This window comes from Pseudophryne corroboree, chromosome 4 (genome assembly GCF_028390025.1).
Source record: "Pseudophryne corroboree isolate aPseCor3 chromosome 4, aPseCor3.hap2, whole genome shotgun sequence".
In the NCBI taxonomy this organism is placed as follows: domain Eukaryota; kingdom Metazoa; phylum Chordata; class Amphibia; order Anura; family Myobatrachidae; genus Pseudophryne; species Pseudophryne corroboree.
Window position 1 is genome coordinate 476,919,189 of NC_086447.1, and position 22,342 is coordinate 476,941,530.

Sequence of the window (22,342 nt, forward strand, 5' to 3'; positions counted from 1 at the left end):
AATAAGCTAGTGAGAGGCAACATTATATCGCTGAAAGCCGTTCCAACGACACTCACTCCTGACTTGAATCTGCCCCATTACCTCAGAAATTGTAAGAAATTACTATATATACTGTGTGAACATTACCTTAACAGTTTGTGGCCATTTGTTGTAGCAACTTCAGCAAGGCTTGTAAGCATCTTAAGGTACTGGCTTTCATTTAGCTGTGACAAATGTTCAAGGACCTGCCGCAACTATGTACAAAAAGTGAGAAGTAATCCAATGACAGTGACCGTTTCTCTAAATTATTGAATTTTTCAAGATAAAGGGTATACAAAAGCTTCTGGTGCTGGAGCAATATTTCATCTACTATAAGGAATTACTTTAAGTTTCCACTTTAATATGCCAAGAACACAATGAAGAAGGTTGAAATATAGTTTATCAAAATATTTGTACATAACATATGTGATCTTTGTATGCACCAAATTCATACAGTGAATACCAAATGTCCAATAATAAAAAAGGATATAATAAAGGAAGGGTAGTTATAGGAAAACTACTAGCTAAAATGACAAGAATCTGGAGTGGGCAACACCTATTTTTCTAAACTTATCGGATTAATAGTTTTCAAAAAAGTACTATATTGAAGTGGGGAGGTTTTCTGGTTTGTACAGTGACTTGGTTTTAGCACAATAAGTCTGTACGGCATCTAGTATGTGTAAATAAAAGTGATCTGTGATTACGATGGAGTCTAATGCACAATGAACTGTGTTGTAGCCAAGAACAAGGCATACATACAAATCTGTCTAGTACATACTATATAAGCACAAGAGGAATAAATAAAGGTATTTTGAAAGAGTTTCAGAGAGCACATACAATCTGATAAATTGCCAGGATGTGGCAACCCTATGAAAGGTAAATTATGCAAATATTTTGCTCCTATTTTAGTGATGACACATAAGCAATGACAACAAATGTTAAAGGGGTCTTTGTACATAAAATTGTACATATATAATATGTATGGTGGTGCTGCTGGTATACTACCCCATTCAAAATAAGTCACTCCGCCCCCTAAAAAAAAAAAAAGCTAACAGGTAATTTACCGCACAGTAAAAACGTGCTGTAACTGGATACCCCGATAGCATTATCGGGCTAAATAGTCCATTATAACCGTACGGTAAATCATCACATGTAATAGGATACCGCTCTTAGTCAAGCAGAATCTCGAACTATAATTCTGCAATAAGTTTGGATGGGTGAATTATATTGCACATATAATTATAAACAGTGATTATAATTAGTGTTACCATGTTCTCCCGAAGATCTTCATTCTGAGTCATCTGGATTAATGTCTGGAAGAGTCTGGGATGATGCTGTATGAGAATGTCACAGGTTTCACCATATCCACCCTACCAGGAAAAATACATAAATGTCATTACAACTATATTCTAGCATTACATTATGACACATGCAAAATGCATTATATACTGATAAGAATATGCTTCCATTGAGCTTGGGACCCCAGGAAACAATTTAAATTAATCTGTTGGAAAAAGGGTACTGGAATATTGTGTATAATCATTTACTTATAGTATAAATTTGTAATGAGCAAAAAAAAAGTGTAGATTTGGTATTGTTCCTCTTTATACTTGGAAAAGAAGCACTGACAGAGGGAAGTTTCATGCAAATGCAATCAGAGTGCTGTAAGGACATGTTCACGTAATTGCAAGCTGAGGGAGATCCATATGGAGATGCAAATACTGTACTACTTGCTAATAGTCGTCTGAATTGCAGGTTAATGAGGGCCGGGATAAATACACACTTATAAGGATGACAGTCACCAGCACTAGTTGGTAGCACATTCCCCTCTAAAATGGTTTTCATTGCTCATGTATATGTATATGTATATATATATATATATATATATATATATATATATATATATATATATATATATATATATATATATATAGGCAGGCGACGGCGCTGCACTCAGGGCTCAGGAGAAGAAATAAGGAACGACAACCACGTCTTCATAACAACGTTTCAATCTTATTCAAAGATTTTCATCAGGTTACAATTGTTCACACAAACCTCTTACCTTATATCCATAACCCACTTCATGTGAAAGCCCATCTACGCGGGAAAACTCTCGGTAGCGTCACGGGTTGATGACGTCTGCACGCGTCCATTCAACCCGGCGCAACGCGGGCGTCCCGGCAGAGGCGCTGCTTACTGACGTCATCACGCACCAGCGTGATCCACGTCTATCCATCACCATAGAAACCAGAAAGGTGTACACCGCATTATGTAAACAAAGATAACTAAAAACCTTAAAGAGAAATAGCTCTTTCCACCAAGATACATATACAGAAAGAAATACCGCAAGGGCACACATGAGGACAGTAACTCCCAAAATCACGGCTAATAAAGCACACTAAGCCCGCTAATGCCATAGCAGGTCTATAGGTCATTAAATAGATATTACAAATAACTGCTAATAAAGATGATCACAAAAACTTTACCAGAACAGCTCAGGCTAAATGTGTACAGAGATTGCAACTATAACATGGTTCCAAGTGTTATTTTATCATTAAGTTCTTTTGGTGCCACAACACCCAATCGGATAATCCATTCTGCTTCTTTTTCATTAACAGTGCACCTCGATCACCACCCCGTTTTGCCAACGGGACATGATCTATCATGCGATACCTAAGCCCAGCCAATGTATGGCGGGCTTCTAAGAAATGTCTCGCAATTGGTTGATCACTTGCTCCACTTTCCAGGGCTAATTTAATAGAAGACCGATGTACCGCCATGCGCTCCTTGAACTTACGTTGTGTCTTTCCGATATATGAAAGTCCACACGGACACACTATTTGGTACACCACATAGCTGCTATTACATATTAAATGGTCCCTGATGAGGTATATTTTTTTCCACTATGTGGATGTAGAAAAGTATCCCCAGGGATGAGGTATTTACATGTTGTACATGGACACAGTGTATACCCTCTTGCTACCCTGGAAAAAATACCAGCAGGCTCTGAACGTGTTAATGATATATAATTTTTCACTAATATATCCTTCAGGTTCTTCGACCTCTTGTAGCAGGGCATTAATTCCACATCGGTGAATGGCAATTCTTTGTCCGATTTAACGATTTTCCAAAGATACTTAGAGATCTGATTAATGTCACCCGAATGTGTATTATAACCATTAACCCACGGTAATTTCTTACCCTTAGTACATTTGTTTGGTCCTCAGAGAACCGTGGTTGGGAATGCCTGGTCTAGAGGAAGAATACTTCAGAAGTGTATGCATAGTGAGAGAATAGAAGAGTTTCCTTTTGAACTAAAGATAATCTGCAGACTCTATTTTATCTCTAAGGGTCCCCAACAAGAACCTCAGGAGAAGAACCATATAAAGTTACCTCTACATGCAAGTTTTACAAGTCCTGAGGGTACTTATATATATTACTACAGGCGGTGGGCACTTTCTCACAGTCATTCAATTATGACACTGGGTGCACCGTTTATTTAAAAGCACTATCACCAATCTCATCAGAAAATTTATTTATGCACACCTTCATATATGCTGGCAATATTACACTATTTTGTGGTATTCTTCTAATTTTCATACGGACCGTCCACGAAGTTAGTGGGAAAGCTACAGGACCGACATCAGGAGAACTACGATTTATATCACACGCTTGATATCCACATGGGATGCGGTACGCATATAATTATTTAATTTGCACTCGGAGTTTGCACAACACAGAAGGCGCTGGGTTCTACCATTCTGTACATTTTCTCTATTTGGACGTTTGAAATAGAGTCCATACAAGAGGACCCTTTTAGCAGCCCCCCTGAATAGGGGAAGTGTTTTTGACCGTTCTAACTTTTAAGATACCAGTCTTGTTATCTAGGTAGCAGCGCTATTTGCACTATTGTTTTGTGTATATATATATATATATATATATATATATATATAATTTTAATGAATTGTTTGCAGATTTCAATCATACACAAGGATGATTACACCGTTGTATCCATATAAACACCTAATAAAGAATGCCTTTTGCAATAAAAACAAAATGTAAAACAAACAATTCCCCTCTGTAAGTTACTGCATTTAAAAAAATATTCCTAAGAAAACATAACCATTTGCAAATGTCAATGAATAAAAGACTGTCTACCCAGTGTATCCATTGTATCATATATTTGGGAACCCTACAAAATAAATTGAAATTACTTGTTCCTGGAATTAATAAAAATTAAAAGAACATAAGGTTGGAAAAAAACAGTGATTAATAGTTACTATGCTCCTTTTTAAAAGTGACATGCTTAATTTAAGGATTACTTTTATTTGCATAAATCAATATTAAATAAATAAGCTAATATTACAAATACTGGAAATGCTACAAGTTTTACTGCCTCAAACTTCTTTCAGTGTATTAATTGTGTAGGTGTTTCATAGACCATGAAAAGGGCATGCTCCATAATATGCAGCTACCCTTGGCTTTCCCATTTGATGTATTAAGCATTATTTTTGTGAACGGATTGTTGTATATGTAGAAAAACCCTGTCCAAAATTAGTATCTTTGGATGCAAAAAGCTTGAACTTGTAAAATATAATATACGTATGCACTGACGACCGGATGGCTGCCCAATACAGCTGCTCAGCTAATGCCTTGTGCAGAACCACCAAGAAGTCACTCACCGATCTGCTAGAAAGTGCCTTTGAATTGTGAGGAAAACATGTACCTCCTCAACCTATCTGGTCATTCAAGTAATCCACCTTGCAACGGTTAGCTTTGATGCAGACCCAACCACTCTTATGGTCATCACAAAAAAATAAGTAATCAAGTCCTAATTGCATAAGTCTTCAGAGTTCTAACACTGTCCGAAAAGTGAAGAGATCCCTCTTTCAATGAAGTTTGATGTTTGTGTAATATTGGGATCGCAACATCATGGTTTAAATGAAACTTGGAAACCACCTTGAAAGATTTTGTCCTAAGTGAGGCCCTCTTCCTGAAAAATTAGGAATGTAGATTTACAGTACAGGACCCCAGCTCCGAAACCATCTGTGTTGTGGAGATAGTAAAGATGGAAAAAAAAAAAAAAATGTTCCATATAGGAAACCTCCACCCCAACCTACTCCATGGGGGGGGGAGTCAATTATTTTGTGGGTGCCCAAACGTAATAGCCGCCCACTAGATTCAATTATTTCCCCCATTGGGTACACATGCCCTGTGTGTGCACCCATTAGTACCGTGTTCAGCTGCACAAAGTGCCTAAACGCGTCTATAGTCCAGGTTCTGGCACTAACCAAACCACAGTGTTTTCGCACATTTCAGGTCGCACCTCAGCAGGCTGTGAACCGAAATGTGTCTCACCGGCTGCATGCGCACCCAAACAAAACAACAATTGAATTGCTCCATTGGCATCATTTAGTGGCAGCCGGGGTACCCAACAATTAAACCACCCCCCCAAGAGCTCAAATGGGGGGTTATTGTAATTCTGACAAACTTGAAATACCAAAAAGCTATAGGAGAGTAGCATGGAGGCTGCACATGTATTACTCCTTGCAAAAAATACCACACACTTCCAACAGGAATGACTAGAGGCTAAAATTTATGAAGTGATGGTTTTAGACAAACTGCGCTTTGCTTTAATATTATCGCCGCTCTAAATTTCCTGGTTAGATACATTTTGTAAAACTAGCCCTAAGTCTCAATCCATTTTCTAAACCTTCCTTTAAGAACAGAAGCAAATGGGCTAACTGAAAGACGTTGCAAATCACTACTCCGCTGTGACAATTTCTTGCAGAGATAAGTTTCCTGGTCTTGAGCATGGCCTTGATAACACTATTAGGAAAAAACTCTTTTCCTCATGAATTCTGGCTTCAAAAGCCACCACACCAATAAAGTCAGAAAGGCTAAACTTGCTGAAAATAGGATTTTAAAACCTACCGATAAATCCTTTTCTCTTAGTCCGTAGAGGATGCTGGGGTCACATCAAGAACCATGGGGTATAGACGGGATCCGCAGGAGACATGGGCACTTTAAGACTTTCAAAGGGGGTGACCTGGCTCCTCCCTCTATGCCCCTCCTCCAGACTCCAGTTTAAGGAACTGTGCCCAGGGAGACGGACATTTAGAGGAAAGGATTTATTGTTAAACCACGGTGAGCATCTTACCAGCTCACACCTTAAGCATGCCGCAGAACGTGGCATTCAACAGAACACAAGCCAACAGCATGAAGAAATTGCAGCAATATGCTGACAAAAATCGTAACACAACCTGTGTGTAACCACAGCCAATAATTGCAGATACAGTACGCACTGGGATGGGTGCCCAGCATCCTCTACGGACTAAGAGAAAATAATTTACCGGTAGGTATTAAAATCCTATTTTCTCATACGTCCTAGACGATGTTGGGGTCATATCAAGAACCATGGGGTTTATGCCAAAGCTCTAGAACGGGCGGGAGAGTGCGGATTACTCTGCAGCACCGATTGACCAAACATGAGGTCCTCATTAGCCAGGGTATCAAACTTGTAGAACTTCGCAAAGGTGTTTGTACCCGACCAAGTAGCTGCTCGGCAAAGTTGTAATGCCGAGACACCCCGGGCAGCCGACCAGGACGAGCCCACCTTCCTGGTAGTATGGGCCTTCACAGATTTCGGTAACGGCAATCCAGCCATAGAAAGAGCCTGCTGAATCGTATGACAGATCCAGCGCGCAATAGACTGCTTTGAAGCAGTAGCCCAATTTTATTGTGAGCATACAAGACAATCAGAACCTCTGTTTTCCTAAACTGAGCCGTCCTGGCGACATAAAACTTCAAAGCTCTTACTACATCGAGAGGCTTCGATTCCAGCAAGGCGTCAGTAGCCACAGGTACCACAATAGTTTGGTTCAAGTGGAACGATTAAACCACTTTCGGCAGAAAACTGTTGATGAGTCCTCAATTTTTCTCTATCTTCATGGAAGATCAAATAAGGGCTCTTGTGAGACAAGGCCGCCAATTCAGACACCCGCCGTGCGGATGCCAAAGCCAACAGCATGACCACTTTCCAAGTAAGGAATTTCAACTCTACCTCCTATAAAGGTTCAAACCAATGAGATTGAAGGAACAGCAACACCACGTTAAGATCCCATGGTGCCACAGGGGGCACAAAAGAAGGTTAGATGTGCAATACGCCTTTCACGACGGTCTGAACTTCTGGAAGTGAGGCCAATTGTTTTGCCGAAATTTGAACTTTTAATTGAGCCCAACTTTAGGCCCGCATCCACACCGGCTTGTAGAAAATGTAGAAAACGTTCTAACTGAAATACTTCCGTAGGAGTCTTCTTGGATTCACATCAAGACACGTATTTTCTCCAAATACAGTGGTAATGTTTAGACGTTACTCCTTTTCTGGCCTGAATAAGAGTAGGGATGACTTCCTTGGGAATACCCTTTCGGGCTAGGATCCGGCGTTCAACCTCTAAGCCGTCAAACGAAGTTGCGGTAAGTCTTGGAGCACGCACGGCCCCTACTGTAACAGATCCTCCTTTATAGGAACAGGTCAGGGATCTCCTATGAGTAATCCCTGAAGATCTGGATACTAAGCCCTCCTTGGCCAATCTGGAACAATGAGGATCGCTTGAATCTTTGTTCTTCTTATGATCTTTATCACTTTTGTAATGAGTGTAAGCGGAGAAAACACGTACACCGACCGAAACACCCACGGTGTCACTAGGGCGTCCACTGCTATTGCTTGAGGGTCTCTCGACCTGGAACAATATCTCTGAAGCTTCTTGTTGAGACGAGACGCCATCATGTCTATTTGAGGAATTCCCCAATGTCTTGTCACTTCTGTGAAGACCTCTTGATGGAGGCTCCATTCTCCTGGATGGAGAACGTGTCTGCTGAGGAAGTCTGCTTCCCCGTTGTCCACTCTTGGAACGAACCTCGCTGACAGAGCACTTGTATGTTTTTTCCCCCAGCGGAAAATCCTTGTGGCTTCTGCCATTACTGCTCTGTGTTTTGTTTGTAGAAAACCGTTGTAAACGGCCCTTAACTCTAGACCGTTTATGTGGTGACAAGTTTCCTAACTTAACCATCTTCCTTGGAAGTTTTTCCCCCTGTGTGACTGCTCCCCAGCCTCGGAGGCATGCATCCGTGGTCACCAGGATCCAGTCCCAGATCCCGAACCTGCGCCCCTCTAGGAGGTGAGAACTGCGCAGCCACCCCAGGAGTGAGATTCTGGTCTTGGAAAACAGGATTATCCTCCGGTGTATGTGTAGGCGGGAGCCGGACCACCTGTCCAACAGGTCCCACTAGAACACCCTGGCATGAAACCTGCCAACTGAATGGCCTCTTAGGCCGCAACCATCTTTTCCAGCAACCGAATGTATTGATGGATTGACACTCTTGCTGGTCTGACCAGACTCTGGATCATCAGAGCCTTTTCCACTGGAAGAAAAAACTCTCTGTAGTTCTGTATCTAATATTATTCACAAAACCGACAACCGCGTCATTGGGACCGACAGTGGTTCTGGCAAGTTCATAAGCCAACCATGTTGTTGAAGAACTATCAGGGAGAGTGCCACATTTTGCACCAACTGATTTCTTGATCTCGCCGTTATCAGGAGATCGTCCCAGTACGGGATAATTGTGACTCCTTACTAGCAAAGGAGAACCATCATTACCGCCATCACCCTGGTGAAATTGGTAATTACAATCCTGAATTGCAAACCTCAGGTAAGCCTAATGCGGAGGAAAAACCGTAATTAGACCTCCTTTATCCTTTTTCCAGATTGGAGATCACTGCCCTGAGAGATTCCATCTTGGATTTGAATTTCTTTAATTAGAAATTGAGGGATTTCAGATTTAGGACTGGTTTGACTGATCCGTCTTGTTTCGGGAGCACGAACAGGTGGGATTTCAGATTTAGGACTGGTTTGACTGATCCGTCTTGTTTCGGGAGCACGAAGAGGCTTGAATAACAGCCTTCTCACTACTGTAACAGGGGAAACCAGGACAATGACCTGATCCTGACACAACCCTTGTATTGCGCTGCACACTACTTCCCTGTTCGGAGGAGAATCGGTAAGGCCGATTTGAATAATCGGTGAGGGGAAACGTTTGGAAAACTCCAGTATGCACCCTTGGGACACTATTCTTAAAACCCCTGGGTCCAAGTCTGTTCCGGGACTGACTGAAGAGTTTTAGACATGTCCCCACCTGTGTGGGCTCCCGCAAGAGAGTCCCAGCGTCATGCGGTGGATGTGGCAGAAACAGAGGATGATTTCTGCTCCTGTGATCTTGAAGAGGCTGCTGACCTCTTCCCTTTTCTCCTATCTCCACCTGCCAAGAAAAAAGAGAAATCTGTATCTATTGGCCCGAAATTACTGCATCCGACAATGATGCGTCATCATCCATTGTGAGGGTACATAGGGCAAGAAGGTAGACTTACCAGCAGCATCTGCCGAGATCGAATTAACTAGGCTGTCACCAAACCAGGCTTCACCTTCATAGGGAAGAGACTCCATTTCTTCTCGGAGTCAGCATCAGCATTACATTGGTGAATCCACAACGCCCTCCTAGCCGAGACCGCCATGGAATTGGCCCGCGAACCCAAGAGTCCTATATCCCTTGCAGTCGCACGAAAGTATGCTGCAGTGTCCTTGATAAAACCCAACGTAAGGAGTATCCCATATCTCCCCAGGGTTTCTATATCGGATGACAAGGTAACCGACCATTTTTGAATACTACAACTCCCCCATGCGTATGTAATGGCAGGTCTAACTAACGCACGCGTGGACACATAACTAGAATATAACGTAGCTTCATGCATACTTTGTGACAGGGCCCCGTGCAGAACAAATATTTCCCGAGGACGCTCGGGAATTATCTTTCTAACATCCATCAAAGGGTCCCGGACAGCAGGGATATAGTGAGTAATAGCGCCCAGCAGCAATCTAACCTACTATTCAGTTTTGAACTAAATACAATTTATTGAACTGTGCAGCCTGCAATTGACTTATTAGCAGAGATACAGAGTGAAGCAGTCTATTTACATCAAAAGTGTATTTTTATGAGGTCTTCAGCTAATAGTAACAGATTGATCTATTTGAAAGGAACAATTACATGTTTCTTTATTCGATGTTACTAAATATCCAGTTATCGTTGCAACAATTTATTCACTGATATTTGTTTCTAATATTGTTTTTAAATCTAAACTTTTTTATTGATTGATATATATGTGGAAAATAAATGTTATTTAATTAATCCACCGGCATTCCTTTATATACTATTGATTCTATAGCGCAGCCCTTCTCTTCGTTTATATCACATGCCATACATTCAGACTTGTGCAAATAGGTCTTTCGGGCTTCTGCAATTGAATCAATATTATTATTAAAATTCCTCTTCTTTACGTATATACCACTGCTCGTTCGCGCCATAGGTATTTGTATTGTGATCCAACTTTGATGTAATGTCCTTAAAACAAGTCAAAAAGAGGTTCAGTAGTGTGTGTGGCCTCCACGTGCCTGTATGACCTCCCTACAACCCACACAAGTGGCTCAGGTAGTGCAGCTCATCCATGATGGCACATCAATGCGAGCTGTGGCAAGAAGGTTTGCTGTGTCTGTAAGCGTAGTGCCCAGAGCATGGAGGCGCTACCAGGAGACAGGCCAGTACATCAGGAGACGTGGAGGAGGCCGTAGGAGGGCAACAACCCAGCAGCAGGACCGCTACCTCCGCCTTTGTGCAAGGAGGAACAGGAGGAGCACTGCCAGAGCCCTGCAAAATGACCACATCGCTCTAATAAATACAAACAGAGAACCCAGCACTCACCAAAGTAAACTCACTTATCCTCAACAATTCAATAAATAAATGATGGGGGTTTAGTTGGTGGATTGGCCAATGCACGGAAGCCTGTATACCGATTTTCAAGGTACCCCACCTTCATACAGGTCCTACACTATCACAGAGTATTAAAACCTGACTACCACACTGCTGCATCATCATTTGTATCTATTAGAGCGATGTGGTCATGGGCTACATGCACCCCGCCCTGTGAGTGGTAAGTACAGCTGTGTACCCCGCTTCTGTGGTGGAGAGTGCAGTGTTACATGCACCCCACCCTGTGAGTGGTAAGTGCATAGCTGTGCCCCGCTTCTGGTGCGGTGAGTGCTGTGGTTTTTACTCTGTGTGTATATGAAGGGGTTAATCTATGGTTAGCTCTTATTAACCGTGGCCACTAGCTTTCTCATGCACCCCTGTGTGGACTTTATTATCCTGAACCTGTCTCAGCTGTTTTTTAGCAATCATCTTTGAGCCAGTGCAATAGGTGACTAGTGTGCCTTTAAAAGCCATAAAGTCTGTGGCAGGTACACATTACATCTAGCAGGCAGATGATGCAGCAGTGTGGTAGTCAGGTTTTAAGACTCTGTGATAGTGTAGGACCTGTATGAAGGTGGGGTACCTTGAAAATCGGTATACAGGCTTCCGTGCATTGGCCAATCCACCAACTAAACCCCCATCATTTATTTATTGAATTGTTGAGGATAAGTGAGTTTACTTTGGTGAGTGCTGGGTTCTCTGTTTGTATATATATATATATATATATATATATATATATATATATATACACACACATATATATATATACACATACACACACACATATATACATCCACATACATAGACCCTTTTGTCAGGAACAGCAGGGCCCTTAGTGACGTTAATACATTCTTCATGTACTGAATGCTATTTTTTTTTTCTGAATCTAATCAGAAAACATTACGATCGACAGAGGAAACAGTATCCGTGTCGATATCAGGGAGTAGCAACCTTACTATTTTATATATATATACCATCAGGAGTCGGCGGTGCCGGCTTTGTGGGAAGAACACTCAGCCTCAGACATGCCGACACACGTGTACCAAACACCCACCGACATTACACTGGGCTATAGGGGACGGGTGGTATTCATGTGACCGCCGGTCAGCTGACCGACAGTCACATGACCTCCTCCACGAGCCCGACGGCTCCCTATCCCGCTGGTCGGCATGCCGACCAACAGGGACTATTTCCACTCGTGGGTGTCCACGACACCCATAGAGTGGGAATCGAACCCGTGGCGACCGCAGGTCGCCACCGAGCCCGCAGTGTGGAGAGCGCAGCGAGCCCGCAAGGGGCTTGCTGCACTCGCCCCTCCCCGCCGGGATCCCGGCATCGGTATGCTGCCGGGATCCCAGCGTCGGTAAGCTGAACGGCGGTCTCCTGACCGCCGGTCACCAGTACTACACCCATAGGGGACATACCCACAGTAAAGGCAGGGAGACACAGAGGGAGTTTGTCAGCTCACAACCCAGCGCTCAATCCCGGTTCTGAAACCCTTATATAATGCCTCAGACCTGTAGCGCTTTTATAATTAACTTATATTGTACCAAACCAACTGTGCCCCCCCCCCCCCTGTTTTTCACCCTGTTATATATACAGTAGTGTGAGGAAGGACCAGCGTCTCCACAGCTCTGAGGAGAGAAAATGGCGCTGATGTGAGCTGTGAGGGCTAAGCCCCGCCCCCTTAATGGCGCGCTTCAGCCCGCTATTTTTTAAAATATATATACTGGCGGGATTCCGGAATTAGTGCCTTGGCACTTAAAACACTCTCTGCCAGTCTGATATGAGGTCTATATGCTGCCCAGGGCGCCCCCCCTCTCCGCGCCCTGCACCCTGTAGTGCCGCTGTGTGTGGGAGCATGGCGCGCAGCTTGCAATCGCTGTGCGGTACCTTAAAGCAGTCACTGAAGTCTTCTGATCTTCTTCTACTAACCTGTCTTCTGGCTCTGCAAGGGGGGTGACGGCGGGCTCTGGGAATGAACCCCTAGGCGTACCCAGTGTTCCAAACCCTCAGGAGCTAATGGTGTCCTGTAGCCAAAGAAGCAGAGCCTTTAAACTCACAGAAGTAGGTCTGACTTCTCTCCCCTAAGTCCCACGAAGCAGGGAGACTGTTGCCAGCAGTTCTCCCTGAAAATAAAAAACCTAACATAAGTATTTTCCGAGAAACTCAGTAGAGCTCCTCAGAGTGCATCCAGTCTGCCTGGGCACAGATTCTAAACTGGAGTCTGGAGGAGGGGCATAGAGGGAAGAGCCAGGTCACACCATTTGAAAGTCTTAAAGTGCCCATGTCTCCTGCTGATCCCGTCTATACCCCATGGTTCTTGATGTGACCCCAGCATCCTCTAGGACGTATAAGAAACAGGCACTTAGAGCGTCTCTGGAAAAGGTAACTTAGATAAAGATTCCACTGGACAAGAGTAGCCACCAATGAAAACACCTCTGAATCCCTTTTCCTTCCACAGTATTGATCCACCTTATGTTTCAACTGAGATGCCATCATATTAACATTTGCTTTTATCCATAATCTGCTGAAACACTTCAGGATAAAAAGAGCATTCTCTGGGGCATATGGCACATCTGAGAAAAACTACTTTCCTGTCCTCCTTCAAACAGCTTATCCATAATAATTATAATTATAAGGAATCTGTAGATTTATAGGGAACGCTGATGAGGAATTACATAACTAGTGCCATTTAACTGTGATTTAAGCTGAGTGCAAAATGTACTGAAATTATAAAGAGAAGATATACCTGCACACAGAGATCCAGTGGGGTCACACCATTCTTATCTGGTAGGTACTTAGCACCACGCAATAACAGTATCTGTGCTGTATCTCTTTGTCCATGACTGTAGGAAACAACACAAAATATATATTTACAAGCTACCTTGTATGCCTGATGGCATATTAATTGTAATAGGAACAGAAGCTTAGCGCACATAAAATCTCCAAGCATTGACGATTACTTTTCCTTGGCTACAAACTACTGCTGCGGGAGTAATGAATTTTAAGTTATCTTCCACAAAAAGCATTTACTGTCATTTCCTTTATTTTCACAGTAGCACAAGTTTTATTATAAGAAGCAGACAAACTACTAATAGCATTTAAAGCAGCAATATTGCATAAACTTTCTTTGTAAAATAGCAAGTACCTTTTTGAGCATTTATATTAGCCATTCTGCTTCAAATTATGATCTCCTTTTCAAAATAACTCTGTATGACAATTAAAAATAACTAATAGAAAGAGATTGCCTACTACAAAGTAACAGCCTTACAGCTCAGCAAGTAATGTGGTGGAAAAGGGAAGGGGGGTGTATAGTAGTTAAGGACCATAAATCATTGGTAGCAGCTTGAGAGTACACTGGAAAATGTTAAATGCCAACATACCTCTTAGAATCTGCCACAGTAATTTAGGTCAAGAAAACACGTAATTTTTTTCATGGTACTGCTGCTTTAAAAATATTACTACTATTAATCACCAACAAGCTGTTTCTTTCACACACAAAAAAATAAAGCAAAACATTTTTTGAATGTTAATAATCTGGTAGAGCTAGACTGCCAATTTCAATTTGAATGAGTTACTTGACAAATCTACGGGTAATTAAAATAATGTCACAGAAATGACAAAGCTTTAATAGCAAACTTGAAATAAGGGTATCCTTACCTGCATGCAAAATACAATGGAGTAGCTCCTGAAACATTGGGCCTGTTTATATCTGCACCACTATCCAATAAGCACAACACAGTCTATAATTTAAAAAAAAAACAATATATATGTGAAAATTGGAAAATGTTATGTATATTATTCATATGTACCTAAATTAAGACTAAAAATTTCTAAGCTAAAAAAAATACAAAAAATACAAAAATTTGCGGAACGGGATCCGGTCTCTAAGTCGACAGTAACTATGTTGACAGTGTCTAGGTCGACCACTATTGGTCAACAGTAACTAGGTCGACAGGGTTTCTAGGTCGACAGGTTCTAGGCAGACAGGCCAAAAGGTCGACATGAGTTTTTCACGATTTTTTTCTTTTTTTGAACCTTTTCATACTTAAAGATCCACGTGGACTACGATTGGAATGGTAATCTGTGACGAGCAAACCGATAGCGGAGCGAGGCACCTTGCCCGAAGCATGGCGAGCGAAGCGAGCCATGCGAGGGGACACGGTGCACTAATTGGGGTTCCCGGTCCCTGTACGAAGAAAGTGACACCAAAAAAACTTTGACCTGTCGACCTAAAACATGTCGACCTAGAAACCCTGTTGACCAATAGTGGTCGACCTAGACACTGTCGACCTAGTTACTATCTACCTTCCATACCACACCCTTGTGGAACATAAAAACACAAAAAACATTAGCACATTGTCAGGACACAACTTTTCCCCAACTGGCAAATCTGTCCAAACACCACTTTTACAACTGCAACACAATAAAACATGATTTAAAATATAGACAATGTTTGTAACATCACATTTGTCTGTTTAGGAAATGTTTTGCCATAGCACAAAATCCTTCATCTTCCTCCATCTACTTATACCCCTTTCAGACTGACAATAGCCGGGTCGCACCCGGGAATGTGTACACGGGTGCTTCCCAGGTGCGACCCGGCTTGAGACCCCTTCAGACTTGCGGCCCGACCCGGCATATTGCCGGGTTGGTGACGTCACCGCTGGCGCTACCGGAGGCTGTGCTTGGAGATAATCTTCTCCAAGCACCGCCTCCTCCTATGCAGAGAACGGGTGCTGTCTCGCCTTGATCCGACATACCCGTTCACACTGCGCGCATCCCAGGTCGATTCCGGATTCAACCCAGGTCGAAACCTGGGATGAAATGCCGGGACGCTCGACCCGGGATATTGTTCCTGTACCCTTTCACACTGAGCAAATTCCCGGGTTGATGCACGTTCATGTGCAATAACCCGGGAAATAATTGTCAGTGTGAAAGGGGTATTAAAGTCAACAGGAAAGAAGAAAAAACAATACATACAATAAAACTACTGTGTCTTCAACTGTGTAGCTTTAACAACATGTAAAGGTAAAATAACATACTATAGTAGAAATACTGTACATAACAGGGACTAATAATAGAAGTGAAACTAAGTGGGAAATAAAACCCAAAAAAACGAAATCAAATAACACAGAATTTATCAACAACAAGATAACAATCAAGTCTGAAATATGTACATCAATATATAAGATTTACAGTAGGACAGATAAATACACAATTTGGATAGGGCTAATGCACACCAAGAATATGTGTAAATATGTGTGACAATAACACAGAACAAATAAAATAAAGCTAGATCTACTATAAACTGCCGATAAGGAAAACCATGGATTTCTAACCTCTTCCATGTAGAGCAGGCCTGGCCAACCTGTGACTCTCCAGCTGTTCTTATACTACACATCCCAGCATGCTCAACCACAGTTTTAGCATTCTCTAATATTAAAACTGTGACAGGGCATTCTAGGACTTGTAGTTACACAACTGCTGGAGAGTCACAGGCTAATGTAGAGGAAAACAAATTAGCACCTGGGGCTCTGAAATCCGAATATTCAACAGTATTTCAGTACTGATAGCAACTTAAACCCTAATAGAACACAAACTAGAGATTACAAATTAATGAAATCTTCAGTGCTAACTACACACACATTTTAACGGAGGCTTTGAAAGACTACTTAAAGTTGAGGACTTAAATTTGGTTCCAAAAACAGCAGTTTGATCTTGGTAAGGAGACGATTGGGCCAGATGGTAATGTAAATGCACCTGATCAAGTATGCACTCATTGTCAGACCATGCTAATGATGCACTATTTGACCAGCACATTTGGTCCAAGCACTAACAAGCTGGACAATTCACATTTAGTCACACTTGCGTTTTGCCAACTATGACAGGTATCAGGATATGGAGGCTAAATGTACCTTTAATTAGTATCAGAATTAGCTTCTGCAAAGGTACAATTAATCTAGTAAGCAATACTCAATTCTGAGCTAAACAAATCCATTCATTTATACTGTATGTATAGTCAAACCTACATTATGGAAAAACAAGGTACATACTGTAGATGCTTTGTTGCGGTTAACAACATTTACCTATAATTTATATATTCTTCCTCACACTTTTAAAATAATCCTAAAATTGACATTAGAATTAATAAAACAAAAGCGTAATCTACAAAATCTCTTTCCACCCTTAAACAGTATTGTTTTAACCCTCCACTTTTCCACTGTCGTAAAAGTTCCAGATAATTACAGAGGTTACCAGCAGATGCCCAGGTATTCAGTTAGCAATAATAAGTGACTCAATGAGACTAGCTTCATCACATAAGAACACTTCTTTCACAACGAAACAAGCCATTGTACAAAACTGTATTTATAGACACATACAGATGTGGCCTCACACATTATTTCTGGAGATGGGTCATACATCCCTTCCCGGCATGCCATGTCCTGTGCAAGTCTGCCAGCACCTAGCGTCTTCTTCGCATCTCTTTTTTGCTGAATGTGGATCTTAATCGCAGTATGATTAGACAAATCCACTTCATGAGACTGCACTGATTAATGTCGAATGAGACACTTGTATATCTGTGTGTGACAGAGCCTAAATCTATATATGAAGTGGTACAATGCAATTACTTTTTGTCACGCCAAGTTCTGTTGTGTTTCGTATACAGATTCAGACTCAGTCGCACATACATATACAGGTGTTGCATATTGAATAAATCAGTGCAGTATTGTGAAGCAGTTTTGTCGTATTGCATTTTGATTAAGATACAAATTTGCACACAAAAAAGGCACTAGGCTCACTCGAGCTGCATGGCGTATTGAGGTTAGGTGTATGAGAGCACAAGTGTATAATGAAAATGCTTTGAAAAAAAGAAATTGCTTCATCAACAAAAAGCTTATTAGAGATAACCAGATGTGTTAACTGTTCACGTAAATGCAGCAAGACTTTCTTAGAAATCGAAGGCTGCTGGTATTCCTCTAGACTCTAAGCTCTCAGGAGCTGGGCCCTTTCTAACCTTTTTTTCACATCAATCTCGTGTTTGTACTCTATTATAATGTACAGTTTGTATTAGGTAAGTTTTGTGGCACCATAAACTATGCTGACAGTTATTCGTATGCAGCTTCCCTCAAGCCCCACCTGCTGGCCAATAATCAATAACACTGGACTGAGTGATCCAAGCAGTGAGCAGGCATCAGACATGCAGTGTTGGACGCAACCGACCCTGAATCAAATGTGAAGCAGGATCTGTACTCCGCTGTTCCAAAATACTGCTGTATTTGCTAGAGATCGAGAAGCTTATTCTGAATCAGATGCCAAGTGCCTGTTTCTGTGGGAAATTGCGGAAGCTAGATTTACTACGTTATACTAATGTGGATTTCCATAGGGCTAATGCTGTATTTGCATGGCTGCAAGAAGGAAGCCGCTGCGTCCATTGGTTTTCAGTCCACAGCCGCAATGATCAACAATAATACAGGCACTTGCAGCAGCCTCATACTAGGTACAATTATAAACAGGCTTCTCTTCCCTGCATGCACACGAATGCCACCCAGTTAGGTCCATTTCATGCAAAGGGTGACCCAGCCGAGAAATGTGTCTAAACACAGGGGGTAATTCAGACTGCATCACTGCAGCAGCAGCGATCACAGTCTGAATCACTTTGTGGAGTGCGCTCGCGCAGCAGGCCCACTGTGCGTGCGCACCCCAGGTGCCACAGTGAGATGCTAACAACTGGTGTGATCGCCTCTGCATGATTAAGAGGCAGAGACGGTCGCGGGGCGGAAGGGGGCATGCCAACGCCGTTAGAGGGGCGCAGTTTGGACAACGGAGGCGTGTCCGGACCGTTGGGGGGGCGGGGTTGGGGCCACGGCGGCTGCTTGACTTCACACGCAGCCACAGCAAACCGGGACGTGGCGAGTAGCAGCCTGCCAGCGGGTTGGAGCTGCGCTGGCAGGAAGCTACTCGCCAGGTACAAAAGCATCGCAGCCGTGCGATGCTTTTGTACTTGTGCGGGGGAGTAGGGCCTGACATGCAGGGCGGACTAACCCTGTGCTGGGCGTCCCCCCGCATGTCAAAGAAAATGATCGTAGATGGGCTAAGTTTAGCACATCTACGATCAGATCTGAATGACCCCCACAGTCCACACCTGCATGTCTATTAACCCTTTCGGGCTGGCCACATTCCAACATTAATGTCAGTAATAATTTATGCAGTACCTACACTAATTATGCAGGGTTTATTTTAATTATCAGAAAGTAGAATTAAATTGCACATTTTTCCTTAGACCGCTAGTGAACGAAAAAGGCAAAAAGTGAAACAAAAGCAAATGTCTGTACGTAGTTTTTCTAACCACCCCCAAGAAATACTCTGCTTCAGCATTATTCCTCTTTCTCAAACTAAAAGAAAGTTGGTTTCTATATGTAGGTTTACCAATACAATCTGCACTTTTCTGTAAGTTTGAATAAAACACAAATTGGAAAAAGTGACAACCTAAAAATAAACACCCTACGAATCGAATGAGTGTGCCCAATAGTGTGTAGGTGCCAGAAAGGAGGAAATAATACACTCTAAGAGCTCTCACACATCAGTTAATACTGCCTGGTAATCACCTGATAATAACCACTAGGGGGGCCACATAATTTGAATGAGAGGATATTTTTTCATATAAGAATGCATCGGAGTCCATCCTGAAACCCGAATGGGATAGTTAATTGAAAATAACTTCTCACTGGTCATGTTATTTGACTCTCTCTTTCAACCGAGGATACAACTGAGCTTGTTGGTGATAAAATGTGGGCGATAGATCACTTTTAATACCCTCTCTCCTATACACTTGCTTTTAAAATCTTCTGCAAATGTAAATGTAATGTTAAAGGTTTTTTTTTTTTCTTTTTGAGGCAAACCCCCTCCCCCCCTACCTCAATTGTCCTTAGCAGCAATAGGGTTAAATACCAACACTACTGGGTTAATGCACCTGGTGGCTGAAACAGAATGAGGGCAAACACACATAACATAAATTAAATGTAAAAGTCACCTATTTGAATGTGCATTTAATCAGTATAATTAAAATAAACTGGTTGGAAATTCTGGCATGCCTAAAAGTGAGTACTGATATTATACCCTGTATTTTTGGGTAACTTTTCATGTATGCATATTATTAAGTTAGCCACATATGTATATAGATCTAGATTTGTATAATTAAATTCATTCTCTCTCTGGTTGACCAATGACCTATGACTAATTATTAATGCTAAGGATAGGCAACCTGTGGCACCCCAGCTACTGTGGAACTACACATACCAGTATGCCCTAGCAGCAAGACCGTGACAAGGTACAGATGTAACCTCATACATCATTGCTGCAGTCGCACCATACAGCCCCTCTCGGCACGCAAGGTCCCGTAAGACTCTGCCAGCATCAAGTATCTTTTGATATGCAACACCTGTGTATCTGTGTGCGACTGAGTATCTGAATCTGTATATGAAGTGCTACAATGTAGCAGCCGCAGTTTTTTCCAATACATGTTTCGCTGTGCTCCGTATACACACAATATACAAATGTGGTTTGACTAAGAAGCATTTTCGGTAAAAAAAAAAAAAAGACACTAGTAAAGTTGCACGGGACCTGGCGGCTCACTTACACCAGGTATCTCACGCTGCATGGCGTATTGGGGCTTGATGTATGAGAAACATCTATAATGTTGTAATGTTTAGTCCCAAAGCAACTGGAGTGTCACAAGTTGCCTATCCCTGATATGATATTTTTTAAGGTAGTAGCTTATGTGTCGAGTCTGACTGTCCTACCAAGTAATGGCTAAAGCTATGGGTGCTGTCTTATTTTAATAATTCATTGCATGTGAAAGAGGTATACTGCAGCTGTTGGGTTTTGCAATGAGCTAATGCTCATTGAGAAAGCAAACTGATTACATGTAAATGAGCAATTGTTTGTTCTCACCAACTGGTTAAACTTTATTTTTGTATCAAGTTTATACTCTCCTTGCAATCAAGTAACATGACATCATCAGGAGGATTAAATGAAGATGTTAGTAACTTGTGGATAGAGAACCCCAATATATAGTGTGGGTGTGGATCATTAGATCAACACTAAAAAGGTCTACAGTCAATAGGTCGAACCACTAATGGTCGACATGCATTAGGTTGACAGGGTCAAAGGTCGACATGAAATAGGTCGACAGTACAAAAGGTCGACACAAAGGTTTTGTTGTTTTCTGGGTGTTTTGTCACAAAAAGCACCACTACTGTACCGCTTCAGTCGCCATGTGCGGGCAAGGTGCCTTGCTCCACTACAGCTGCACTCGGCACAGTCCATGTGGATGGTAAAGTATGAAAAAGTTGAAAATCGAACAAAAAAACCTGCGTCAACCATTGTTATGTCAACATTTTGAACCTGTTGTTGTGGTCAATCTATTGACTGTAGACCTTTTCAGTGTAGCTCTTTAGACCGGATACCATATAGTGTACATCTGTTTTATAAAGGAATACAATTCTTTACAAGTGAGATATATTCCCTTTAAATTATATTTCAGTTTAGTGCAAGAAGCTACTGAAAATAGGATTTTAATACCTAACGGATATTGAGGACACATTAGTACGATGGGTATAGACTGGGTCCAAAGGAGCCAGTGCACTTTAAATTTCTTCCACTGGGTGTGCTGGCTCCTCCCCTCTATGCCCCCTACCAAAGGCAGTTATAGGTAAAACAGTGCCCAAAGGACAAATTACATACTTGAGAGAAGGAACATAACAACAATAAGTGTGGCGACATTTACACACCAGCACACCATAACATAACTGGGCCAGCAACAGCTGGCAACATAACAGCAACAGCTGAAGAGGTAACACATAACAGAGAACCTGCAGAAAGTCACTGCACAGAGGCGGGCGCCCAATATCCCTTATGGACTACGAGAAAAGGATTTACCGGTAGGTATTAAAATCCTATTTTCTCTAGCATCCATAAGGGATATTGGGGACACATTAGTACAATGGGGATGTCCCCAAAGCTTCCAGAACGGGCGGGAATGTGCGGAGACAACTGCAGCACCGCCTGCCCAAACTGGGTATCCACTTTAGCCAGGGTATCAAATTTGTAGAACTTCACAAAGGTGTTCTTCCCCGACCAGGTAGCAGCTCAGCATAGTTGCAAGGCCGAGACTCCACGGGCAGCCGCCCAGGAAGACCACACCGATCTTGTAGAGTGGGCCTTCAGAGACTTCGGAACAGGTAAGTCTGCTGACACATAGGCCTGTTGGATAGTAAGCCTAATCCAACGAGCAATGGACTGCTTTGAAGCCGGGCAACCCTTCTTCTGCGCATCATAGAGCACGAACAAGGAATCAGTCTTTCTGATCCGAGCCGTTCTCTTGACATAGATTTTCAAGGCTCGCACTGCATCCAATGCCCCCTGGAGGAGCATAAGTGCCAGAACTGGACGGATATCA

General features: G+C 42.3%; 1 protein-coding gene across 2 annotated transcripts in view; it reads right to left on the reverse strand.

Annotated features, from left to right (window-relative positions):
• HACE1 (HECT domain and ankyrin repeat containing E3 ubiquitin protein ligase 1) overlaps positions 1 to 22,342 on the reverse strand; it is a 185,466-nt gene that overhangs the window by 91,435 nt on the left and 71,689 nt on the right. For both annotated transcript variants that reach the window (XM_063917044.1, XM_063917042.1), the window contains exons 7-10: positions 14,542 to 14,624; positions 13,631 to 13,727; positions 1,287 to 1,388; positions 127 to 233 (exon numbers count right to left, since the gene is read on the reverse strand). In XM_063917044.1, coding sequence (XP_063773114.1) covers positions 127 to 233; positions 1,287 to 1,388; positions 13,631 to 13,727; positions 14,542 to 14,624 — 389 coding nt within the window. The remainder of the gene's footprint in view (positions 1 to 126; positions 234 to 1,286; positions 1,389 to 13,630; positions 13,728 to 14,541; positions 14,625 to 22,342) is intronic.